The sequence below is a fragment of the Phyllopteryx taeniolatus genome, chromosome 5, assembly GCF_024500385.1.
Source record: "Phyllopteryx taeniolatus isolate TA_2022b chromosome 5, UOR_Ptae_1.2, whole genome shotgun sequence".
NCBI lineage: Eukaryota > Metazoa > Chordata > Actinopteri > Syngnathiformes > Syngnathidae > Phyllopteryx > Phyllopteryx taeniolatus.
The window spans coordinates 12,537,549-12,550,493 of NC_084506.1; the positions used below are offsets into that span (position 1 = coordinate 12,537,549).

The 12,945-nt window shown below is 40.5% G+C and overlaps 1 protein-coding gene across 2 annotated transcripts in view; it reads left to right on the forward strand.

Moving 5' to 3' along the window:
* Positions 1–11,417, forward strand: part of itpr2 (inositol 1,4,5-trisphosphate receptor, type 2) — a 100,823-nt gene extending 89,406 nt beyond the window's left edge. For both annotated transcript variants that reach the window (XM_061772768.1, XM_061772769.1), the window contains exons 56-57: positions 6,183–6,344; positions 10,465–11,417. In XM_061772768.1, the coding sequence (XP_061628752.1) occupies positions 6,183–6,344; positions 10,465–10,545 (243 nt within the window). In that variant the 3' untranslated portion in view covers positions 10,546–11,417. The remainder of the gene's footprint in view (positions 1–6,182; positions 6,345–10,464) is intronic.
* The last annotated feature ends 1,528 nt before the right edge of the window (positions 11,418–12,945 follow it).

Sequence of the window (12,945 nt, forward strand, 5' to 3'; positions counted from 1 at the left end):
ATGTATGTATGTACGTACAGTATGTATGTGTGCTGGTGTTTGTGTGTAAAGGGACAGAAGCTACAGGCCCAGCAGAAACTGCATCAGCCTAGTTACATAACCCATCTCAAGTGGCTTGCTAATAGCTCAGCCTGCCTGGCACGTGCTCTCTTGTCCCTTTGACTCACACACACACACACACGTACACACAAAACACTGTCACGTCATGAGCCTTTTATTTACCCTACATCACACACACACGTGCGACGACACATGCACACACACAAATTAAGTTGTAGACTGTAGAAAAAAGTACAGTCGAGGTGGTGGCATAGTAAAAACAGCCTGCGTTGTCAAATAAAGTGAAGGCTGAGTTCAAACTTTGCTTGTAAAATATTCCAAATAAATTACAGAATAGTATATCTATGGGACAGAAGATAACAGAGAGCTTATGACACGATGGTCAGATCAAGTGTGAGTTTGAGGTGTCACCGTTGTTGGCTTATCCATTAAATTTTCTACTTATCAAGCAGTTCTTTTTTCCACTCTTTTCTCACACTCAAATCTAGAACTATTTTAATTGATTATTTTTAGTACTTTTTCACTTCTATACACACAAAAGGTGTGAAACATTCCACTTTCTTTTTAACCTCATTTGTTAAAAGAATGTGTTATACTGTATTGTAATTTTTTTTTACATAAAACGATTATAAACATCAGTTTAGGCACCTGTGAAATCTTGTAGTGGTGACCATATTACTAATGGTGCTGTTTTGACCTGAGGCTTCTTAGTCTGGTCAAACGTTTCTTGGCAACGTGCATTTCTCCACGTACAGTACAGTGTGTACACTTATGCGATGGTGACTGCAGTAACCACGAGAAGCACATGGAAATCTGTAAATTCATGCTCATTTGATGCTCATGTGAATCTTCAGAATGCCTACAGCCATGTACAGTATCTACAACCCCAATTCCAATGAAGTTGGGACGTTGTGTTAAACATAAAAACAGAATACAATGATTTGCAAATCATGTTCAACCTATATTTAATTTCATACACTACAAAGACAAGATATTTAATGTTCAAATTGATAAACATTATTGTTTTTAGCAAATAATCATTAACTTGGACTTTTATGGCTGCAACACGTTCCAAAAAAGCTGGGACAGGGTCATGTTTACCACTGTGTTACATCACCTTTTCTTTTAACAACTTTCAATAAACGTTTGGGAACTGAGGACACTAATTGTTGAAGCTTTCTAGTTGTAATTCTTTCCCATTCTTGATTGATGTACAGCTTCAGCTGTTCAACAGTCCGGGGTCTCCATTGTCCGATTTTACGCTTCATAATGTGCCACATATTTTCAATGGGAGACAGGTCTGGACTGCAGGCAGGCCAGTCTAGCACCCGCACTCTTTTACTACGAAGCCACACTGTTGTAACACTTGCAGAATGTGGTTTGGCATTGTCTTGCTGAAATTAGCAGGAGCGTCCATGAAAAAGACATTGCTTGGATGGCAGCATGTTTCTCCAAAACCTGTATGTACCTTTCGGCATTAATGGTGCCTTCACAGATGTGTAAGTTACCCATGCCATTGGCACTAACACAGCCCCATACCATCACAGATGCTGGCTTTTGAACTTTGCGTCCATAACAGTCCGGATGGTTCTTTTCCTCTTTGGCCCGGAGGACACAACGTCCACAATTTCAAAAAACAATTTGAAATGTGGACTCGTCGGACCACAGAACACTTTTCCACTTTGCATCAGTCCATCTGAGATGAGCTCTGCCCAGAGAAGCCGGCGGCGTTTCTGGGTGTTATTGATAAATGGCTTTTGCGTTGCATAGTAGAGTTTCAAGTTGCACTTATGGATGTAGCGCCGAACTGTATTTACTGACATTGGTTTTCTGAAGTGTTCCTGAGCCCATGTGGTGATATCCTTTACACATTGTCGGGTTTTGATGCAGTGCCGCCTGAGGGATCGAAGGTCACGGGCATTCAATGTTGGTTTTCGGCCTTGCCGCTTACATGCAGTGATTTCTCCAGATTCTCTGAACCTTTTAATGATGATATGGACCGTAGATGAGGAAATCTCTAAATTCCTTGCAATTGTACGTTGAGGAACATTGTCCTTAAACTGTTCGACTATTTTCTCACGCACTTGTTCACAAAGAGGTGAACCTCGCCCCATCTTTGCTTGTAAATGACTAAGCAATTCAGGAAAGCTCCTTTTATACCCAATCATGGCACACACCTGATCCCAATTAGCCTGTTCACCTGTGGGATGTTAAAAACAGCTGTTTGATGAGCATTCCTCAACTTTCTCAGTCTTTTTTTCCACCTGTCCCAGCTTTTTTGGAACGTGTTTCAGTCATAAAATTCTAAGTTAATGATTATTTGGTAAAAACAATAAAGTTTATCAGTTTGAACATTAAATATCTTGTCTTTGTAGTATATTCAATTAAATATAGGTTGAACATGATTTGCAAATCATTGTATTCTGTTTTTATTTGTTTAACACAACGTCCCAACTTCATTGAAATTGGGGTTCTAGTAATTGGACCAACAGTAGTCACTGTGTTTGAACAGAAAATTGCTTAATGTTTAAAGTAATGAGAGGAAACTTCTTCAGAATTTCCAGTTTTGTGCAGAATTTTCATCCCAACAGTGCAATGTCCATTTAAAAACCAAGTAGGTCCAGTTTTGACTATAGCAAGAGATCTGGCCAAAAACCCCAAATCCTTTGAGTTTGCTACAACTTCCCATGCACAGCATATTAAACAAAAATAAGGCAATAGCGGTATTGAGTTTGGAGCAAGAAAATACTGGCTTAAGATGTTTACTCCATCTTATTGTGGAAATCAGAACTTTTCTTTGTTTTTAACTTCCAAAATATAACACCTTACATAAAATAAATATGATAAAACTTACTGCAGAATTTTGAAGTATGACATAAACTTGAATAAAGGACATTGATGACAGTGCCACAACAGATATTAGTGCTGCTTAAACAAAGAGGTCCACATGGTAATGCTGGGTGTAATGATCGAACAGAGCTCGCAGCTATGCACTTTTCTGGCTGCGCACATTCTCCTATCTACTGCAATTTGTCATATGCACACTTTCATGCCAGCTACGCGCTCTGGGCGGAGCAACCCTGCCCCACTCATGAAAGCTAGTTGCCGAACCCCACACACTGCGCGAAAGTCCAGTCGTGTACGGGCGGATCGCTCGGTGTGCAGTGGGTTTAAGTCATTTTTCGTCTTACGCACTTCAGAGGCTGTAGCAGGTCAAGCAAAATCCACATTCCATACTTTGAAGCCAGTGTCAGCTTGAGTGAATTGCACCTCTTTGGTGTTTCAGCGTTCATTCCCAGCCTCCGCATAGTGGGTGTGTCTGAAGTCTGGCTGCGAGAATGCGCGTAAATGAAAAGTGAACGTCCAAGCATTTAAAAAAAAGACTTCGGCGCGAAAAGGAGACTATGGCACTTAGTGTGTCCCAGTCCGTCCTCAGCGTCTCACACTGATAATTTTTTGAAATATATCATGTAAGAGTGGGTGGAAGAAGACCTCACTCATCCTACAGAAAACGATGTGGCGGTGACAGTCAGATCCCACTCACGGCACCATTTAAGTCATTCTTATCAGAAGTGGCCAAGAAATGTTACACAAGATCAGCTGACGACAGTTTGTCTGCATGAAGCAATTTCTCTCACCTACTACTGCAGATGCACACCCACACATGTACACATGCAGACACACTTTGCATTACAGGTCCAAGTCATTACATAATGCCAGTGGTTTGTTTAAAACTTTTTACGTTGTTTAAAAATAAATAAATAAGAGTCAGACAAGACAAGCAAGGGTGGGCAAATCTTTGTGCTTTGTGCTCAATATTAGTCTTTCAAACTGCTCTAAGTGCTAGAGCACTCTGCATCTTTTTGCACAGTTGAAAAAAAAATGTACCGGCATTACCAGATAACTAGCAACCCTTTTATTGCTCAGTGACTGTTTTTTTGGCAATGTCTTTATGTCTCCAAGTGTTCTCTGTCAATTGACTGTCTGTTGTCGTACTAGAGACGGCTCCAACTACCGGAGATAAATTCCTTGTGTGTTTTTTGTACATACTTGTCAAATAAAGATGATTCTGATTCTGAAGGGCCACATTTGATTTTTAAAACCAGGTCATAATCATCCGTTCAATTGTTGTTGTTTTTTTCATTTTAAATATTTAAAGTTGGTTTAATTATCTATAATTAACCAACTGTTCAATCAAATACAGGATTTTCATGTTTATTTGACCTATTTTTTATTTTATTTACAATAATCAATTAACTGTTTTTATAATCATATAAATGTATAAAAATAACTAAATAATGAATAGATAAGTTTTAATTAAACCATTTGAAAAAGAAAGATAAATTAAGGGAACAAATATTACAGGACTCTTGTAATGATGGACTTTTCTAATTTAAATGCTCAGAGGGACAGTTTCAAAGAGCAGGCTAGATGTGGCCCACGGGCCATACTTTTCCCAACCCTAATTCGCACTTATGCTTTTGTGAGCTCAAAATGTGTGGTTAAGTCAGCTACAGTTATACTTTTCCCCACCCAAACATGATTCCGAAATATTGGACTACTAGAAGACAAGATCATATCATATAGACAAAAAAAGTGCTATAATGTCATGGCATCGCCATACAACTAAGGCATAAGTATTTATTTGCTGTCCAATGAAAAACGCAATCCGTTGTTCTATGCCGCTTGTCCTCATTATTGCCTCCCCAATACAAAAAACGTGTTCCGTAATTTCTTGTGTATAATGGGCACCCATGTATAATACGCACCCCCAAAGTTGACCGCAAAATTCTGGAAGACCCTTCTACGCATGTATAATGCATTTTTACACTGCATGATCTCCCCATATGATCTGTATTTTGTTAGTTTTTTTCAAAGAATTATTCTGTGGTTAAGCACTTTATTTGAACACGCAATACTTTGTTTTTATTTACTTCCTCTTATTTTGAAATTCACAGCCCTACTTTTATTTAGTAAATGAGAAAACACACAGTTGTGCTCATATGTTTGATTACCCAGGATGAATTTAATTTTATTTTAATGGGATTCAAATTAAACTGTCAAGGATTTCAGAAAAGCATTATCATTAACAAAACATAACCATAAAGAAATTAATGATGGTTTTTGTTCAGTCATCATTCAAATAAAAAAAATAAAATACAATATTTCACAAATTCTGCCAGGGCATGCAAACTTATGAGCACAACTTTACACATATGCAGTCATACGTACTCCTGTCATATTCATACATATATTGAAAGTGTAGGCTACACCTCATAACCTCGAGGTGGCGATGGCATATAAGAATGAAAGTGTACACCTCATAACCTCTAGGTGGCTGTGGCATATTGGAGTGAAAGTGCACAACTTTTTCATAACCTCGAGATGGCAGTATTTATAAAATGTGAAAGTTTTTTTTCATTTTCCCCTATACCTATGTATAATGCGCACTATTGACTTTTGAAATTTTTTGGGGGGGTTGGGGGGGAATGTGCATTATACACAAGAAATTACAATATATCCAAATTTATTTTTAGTTTTTTGTTTGTTTTCTTTGTATCCGAACAACAGGAAAACGCTCAAAAATGATTGGTGACAGTGTCTCTCAGCAGTCACATAATTTCTGAACATATCTCCATTGCCGCATCCATAAATGTCTCTATGGCATGTAAGATTACACACTCATAAACAATAATAACACAACAGTCCAAGTTTGATTCTTGATAGACATTAGTGACTCATATCCACATCAGCAAACTATCTGTGCACTGGGTGAGAATCGAAATGCCAGTTGTGAGCCAATTAATGTTTGACCACGCTTGACCATAGCCCTGAGACAGAAATGTTGTCACGCTAAAGTCCAAAGCAAAGAATCGTTTCCTTTCCTGGAGAAGGATTTAGATCAAAAGTTGATGACAGTTATTAACACCTCCATGTTTTACTCTTCCCCTGCTGTCCAGCCGAAGCGCTGTAACACTCCCTAAATCACGCTTGGGGATGACTTTGCCAGAATTGCCACCACAGCCGTCTCCTTGACATTCTGACTCAGCTCTATTTCGACCGTTATTCACTTCATCCTTCTCACAGTTTCTCTCACACCCCATCTCTCCCTCATCTCTCAGGAAAAGAACTTGGAGTGGTTCCCCCGAATGAGAGCCATGTCTCTGGTGAGCAACGAGGGGGATAACGAGCAGAATGAGATGCGATCTCTGCAGGAGAAACTGGAGAGCACTGTCACCCTGGTAGCTCTGCTCTCTGCCCAGCTGTCTGAGCTCAAGGAGCAGGTAAGGAGGCATTTTCATCCTCTTCTCGTCTGACTATTATTATGACACAAAAGATTGCACCACCATATTAGCTTAAGGCTCTTTTGACCTTTAAAACATTAGCAGGACAAGAGGTTAGAGGAAATGGCGCATCCTTAGTGGCCTCACTTCTCTGTGAGCATAGATTCTCTTTTCCAACTTTTTCTCTTTAAAGGGACCTTAATGGAGATGTATTATGCATGTTTTTTTTCACTATTTAACAGTTCCCAATGGCTTAATAACATATCTGTGAAATGCTTTTGTAAAAATACACCAAGGATCAAAAACTATTGTATCACTATGTGCATTATTATTATTTTTTTGTCTTGCTGAAATCAGACCACTTTTCCATGTCTCACGCAATGACCAAACACGTATAACCCCTCACACACCACCACCACGGCCATCGCTTTACTGAGAAATAAACTACAACCCCAATTCCAATGAAGTTGGGTCGTTGTGTTAAACATAAATAAAAACAGAATACAATGATTTGCAAATCATGTTCAACCTATATTTAATTGAATAGACAGGATATTTAATGTTCAAAGTGATAAACTTGATTGTTTTTAGCAAATAATCATTAACTACGAATTTTATGGCTAACACATGTTCCAAAAAAGCTGTGACAGGTAGCAAAAAAGACTGAGAAAGTTGAGGAATGCTCATCAAAGACCTGTTTGGAACATCCCACAGGTGAACAGGCTAATTGGGAACAGGTGGGTGCCATGATTGGGTATAAAAGGAGCTTCCCTGAATGGCTCAGTCATTCACAAGCAAAAATGGGGCGAGGTTCACCTCTTTGTGAACAAGTGCGTGAGAAAATAGTCGAACAGTTTAAGGACAATGTTCCTCAACGTACAATTGCAAGGAATTTAGGGATTTCATCATCTAGGGTACATAATATCATCAAAAGGTTCAGAGAATCTGGAGAAATCACTGCATGTAAGCGGCAAGGCCGAAAACCAACATTGAATGCCCATGACCTTCGATTCCTCAGGTGGCACTGCATCAAAAACCAACATCAATGTGTAAAGTATATCACCACATGGGCTCAGGAACACTTCAGAAAACCAATGTCAGTAAATACAGTTCGGCTACATCCGTAAGTGCAACTTGAAACTCTACTATGCAAAGCAAAAGCCATTTATCAACAACACCCAGAAACGCCGCCGGCTTCCCTGGGCCCAAGCTCATCTAAGATGGACTGATGCAAAGTGGAAAAGTGTTCTGTGGTCCGACGAGTCCACATTTCAAATTGTTTTTGGAAATTGTGGACCTCGTGTCCTCCGGGCCAAAGAGGAAAAGAACCATCCGGACTGTTATGGACGCAAAGTTCAAAAGCCAGCATCTGTGATGGTATGGGGCTGTGTTAGTGCCAATGGCATGGGTACCTTACGCATCTGTGAAGGCACCATTAATGCTGAAAGGTACATACAGGTTTTGGAGAAACATGCTGCCATCCAAGCAATGTCTTTTTCATGGACGCTCCTGCTAATTTCAGCAAGACAATGCCAAACCACATTCTGCACGTGTTACAACATTGTGGCTTTGTAGTTAAAGAGTGCGGGTACTAGACTTGCCTGCCTGCAGTCCAGACCTGTCTCCCATTGAAAATGTGTGGTGCATTATGAAGCGTAAAATACGACAACGGAGACCCCGGACTGTCAAGCAAGCAAGAATGGGAAAGAATGACACCTACAAAGCTTCAACAAGGCGGCACGGTGGCCGACTGGTTAGAGCGTCAGCCTCACAGTTCTGAGGACCCGGGTTCAATCCCCGGCCCCGCCTGTGTGGAGTTTGCATGTTCTCCCCGTGCCTGCGTGGGTTTTCTCCGGGCACTCCGGTTTCCTCCCACATCCCAAAAACATGCGTTAATTGGAGACTCTAAATTGCCCGTAGGCATGACTGTGAGTGCGAATGGTTGTTTGTTTCTATGTGCCCTGCGATTGGCTGGCAACCAGTTCAGGGTGTACCCCGCCTCCTGCCCGATGACAGCTGGGATAGGCTCCAGCACGCCCGCGACCCTAGTGAGGAGAAGCGGCTCAGAAAATGGATGGATGGATGGAAGCTTCAACAATTAGTGTCCTCAGTTCCCAAACGTTTATTGAATGTTGTTTAAAGAAAAGTTTATCAGTTTGAACATTAAATATCTTGTCTTTGTACAATTAAATATAGGTCGAACATTATTTGCAAATCATTGTATTCAATGATTATTTGATTATTCAATAAATGGACTTAATTTGTTGTAAGATCATGAAAGTACCTCCCGCGACCACGAGTCACATAGTGAAACTAAGTGTTGATATTACCTAGTATGCGATCTTTATTATTGCAAGGGGCACCACGTTGGGAGGAAAATCTATATTCTACATAAAGAAAGGTGAGGTAAATAACGAGGAATGACACAGTGTGAATTGACTAAGGTGAACCGCTACTAAGTACTTTCATGGGCCAAGAGTGAGATTCGTGACTCAAAATGCAGGCATCCCAAACACCCAACTTATTTGTGTACAGACAATAAAATGTACATTTTGCATTATTTTTCCCCAAAATAGTGGTTCCTCACCTGGATGCTCTGTACTCAGCCATAGGTTATTAGGTCATTCCATCTTTTGGCTACATGTGTGTGCTTGTGCATGTCTGTGTCCTTGTGGACAAGCAACGGTCGGGATTGACTTGTTTTTTTTAATGTTCTAATTCATGTAAAGTGCTTTGTTTTGCATTTTATTTTGTATGAAAAGCGCTTACAAAATATGTTTGATTCATTGATTGATTTAAAAACAAGTACCTGAATGCCGTTTTAATGTGTTCAATCAGTCAGCATGTGTTCTTCGGCGACACTGTGATATACGTTTCACATTAGGCCTTGCCTTGGCTGCACTGTCTTTATACATTATTTGGCTGGTCTACATGTCAATCAATTCAGAGCAGCACCAATTAATAGTTGGGGTGTCACTCCCACCTAATGCAGGCCTTGGTCAGTCTACAATTTCATTTTATCTGCCGATACAATGACAGTGAAGGCTTTCTCTTGTATCCTATGCTAGTCATGACACACAGCACCATTGACGGCATGTCGCTCCCATTTATTGCAGACATTAGTCAGTCTCCATGGCAATCATTAGACATAGTTGGTTGCGATGTCACTCCCACTTAATGCTGACATTGGTTAGTCTAAATACTGTATCAACCGAATGTCCCAAATATCACCCCAACTTCTCTTTAGCTCTCTGACCTACGATTGCTTTTCAATTCAGTACAACAGGTTAAAAGTTGGCCTCTGGCCGTGCGGATGACTACGCTGATGCAAGTGTGACTGATCGTTCCCATCACCTGCTTCCCCGGCATGTGATCTCGGTCACAGGCCTGTCCTTGTTCCTCTTCTGACAGATGTGTCTATGTAATGCTCACTGCAGGAGGTTCATGCTTCAAATAAACAAAACAAAACAACAACCTCCGCATGCAGTCATGGCTGTCTTCCAGCTGATCCCTGTTATCATGGGTTCAAATCCAGCGGCAACAAAACTTTGCTAAAGGTTTTTGTTTTGTTTTTTTTTCACCATCTTGGCCCATGTTCGACCGAGTCATTCACATATATTCATGGTTTTAGTCTGGCCTTCTTACCAAATATAATACAAACAAAACTGCTTTATTCAGCCTCAAAATCTGAGAGAGTGAGAGAGAGAAAACAACCAGCTTAGACCAAGGTAAGGTAGTACTCTGCAATTTAACTTCAAATTACTATAAATAAATTGTCTTCCGTACAGTACTAGCCGGCCATCTATTCAGTTTCTTTAGCGCGTGTCTTCATTAGGTTTGCGTGTGATCTGTAGCCTATCCCGGTTGACTTTAAACGGGAAGCAGGGTACACATTAACTGGTCACCAGCCAAACACAGGGCACATATGCAAGGGAAAAAAATCATATTCATACAATTGAGTGTTTTCAAGTACCCTAACATTTTTGGAATGTAGTTGTATAATATTTTGCGATGAAAGTGTTTTGCATGGAAACTGTTGTGTGGAACAGTGTGTCATGTGTTTCATGTCTACTGTGCATGTGAACTAAAATACAACCACTTGCTTGCGTGTCTTTGACAGATGACTGAGCAGAGGAAGCACAAGCAAAGGCAAGGATTGCTGGGACCTCCGCAGACTAATCATCACATCTCAAACCACTGAGGGTCCCGTAACTCTCACAGGACGCAGTGGATGGACTCGTGAGAAAAGACAATATGAAAGCATAGATACGCACCTGTAGTTACTTGGCTGACAGATGATTAGTCACTAAGTGCCTTTTGTATGACACAGCACTCCCTTTTGGGACCACATGCTCACCAATCTGCCGTTTGAAGCAAACTATACAGGTTGTCTGCACCCTTGCATGCAGAGTGGTTCGACTCTGTGAAAGATGGAGCTGACTTGGCACACATCTGCCAGTGTGGTGTTAGTGTGCCCGATAGACGGTGAAGGGAATTGTTATAGTAAGGTTAGTTCTTTGCTGTCTCAGCCCAAATGGCTCATTTTCTTGATGTTGTCAGAAAGTGTACTGCTGGTACCCAGATCCATACTTAACTGTGACCTGGAAGGTTTCCTTATTCATTTTAGATTTCTGGTAAGGACATTTTAATAACTGGAGTATTATTATTATTATTTTTTTTTTTTTACATTTTGGAGTTGTAATTTTTGCTGCCTTACTCATCATGTTTTAAAACTGGATTTTGAATCGTTTAAAATGCACATTTTTTCTTACGAAAGGGAGAAACTTGGCCAATTTAGGGGTAATACCTTTGACTATGATGCATTCACTGCAATATTTTTTTTCTTTTTGATTTATTCACATTTTCACAGAGTAATAATTGAATGTGATAAAATGTATAGCTTGTTACTTGAAAATATTCTACGTCTAAATTGTACTTTGGCATAACGTGACTGGAGACAATATGAACATTTTTATTGGGATGTCAGATAAGTAATATACTATATGTTTGTGTGTGTTTTCTTCTACTTTCTTAAACTTTGTCTATTTAAATAAAGTGTATATAAAAATGTAATTAATGTTACAAAGAATTGTTTGTGAATTCATTTCTTGTTTGTAACCAGAAAACAACTTTTCTTTTTACCATACATGCAAATCAGTCGCCTTTTGGTGAAATGCGTACTCCTTGAACACTGGCAGCTAGATCCATTTCACACATCCATTTTCACATATCCACCATCCCCACACACTTGGGGATACCCCCCCCCCCCCCCCCCGATCCCCCGTACAATGCATTTTTATTTTATTTATTTTTTTAAATCATATTTTTCATGCCTTTGGTGTATGCATGTCTGATTCACAGAACAGGAGTACTTCTTCATTCAGACATTACCGTATCTTAACTCCAGCATTTGGGTACTTCACTCACATTGGAATATGTTTGTGTAGATTCTCAGTCATCCAGGTCATGGTCATCTGCAAAGGTTGAATGAAGGCAACTGGACTGTCCTTGTTTGTCGAAGACGTTTCACCTTTTAACCAAACGGCTTCCTCAGTTCTAAATTTTTGGTGTGGAGCCTTCCTATTTTCTCGGTGGGTGTGTCCCCTGGGGGTGGTCAACAATGGGGTGTTTTTGTTGTTGCCCGGTGTGGTTAGTGAAACGACCGTCCTGCATACCTGCATTCACTTGTGTTGTGGCTAAAGGCGGAGCTAATGCGTGTCGCTCAAGTGCAATGTTCTCGTGCAGTGGTTCTCGAACTTTACACCAAATACCATCTCAAAAAATATTTGAGGCATACCACTAGCGGTTCTCGTACCACACTGTCCTAGTGGGAACCTTTAGTGCGTTTTGTGGAAAACCCAGCACAAAGTTACTAAGCGCCTAGCAAGAGACGTTCAGAACCAAGACACAAACGCTCTAAACTATAAAGGAAATACAACATACTTCTGGTCAAAAATTGTTGTTAGCCAACTTGATGAATTAAATAATGAAATAATAGCAGCCTGTCAGACCAAGCGTCAATGTCAGCTGGAGTTGATTGCATGGTTCTAGCTGATGCAGACCTGCCAAATGGTATGGAACGTACGCATTGTCAGTCACTGATCACCTCCATAGTACCGAATAAGCTACACTTGTTACAAAAGAGTCACAAAGGGAGGATGAGGAGTGGATAGGCGAAGACTATGTCAAAGTTGTGAAATTTCCTTCCTCTTAAATATTCCACAGTCGACTGTCAGCTGTATTCTAAGAACGTGGAAGCGTTTGGGAACAACACCAACTCAGCCACGAAATGGTAGGCCAAGTAAACTGATGGAGCAGGGTCAGCGGAGTGCGACGATGTTGCCAATTTCCTGCCAAGTCAATCGCTACAGACCTCCAAACTTCATGTGGCCTTCAGATTAGCTCAAGAACAGTGCGTAGAGAGCGTCATGGGCTGTGTCTACATGGCCGAGCAGCTGCATCCAAGCCATACATCACCAAGTGCGATGCAATGCGTCTGATGCGGTGGTGTAAAGCACGCCGCGCCTGGCAGAGGTTTCAAATTGAGTTACATGACTTGGACTCGAGTGAGACTCGAGTCATGAATTTGATGACTTTAGAC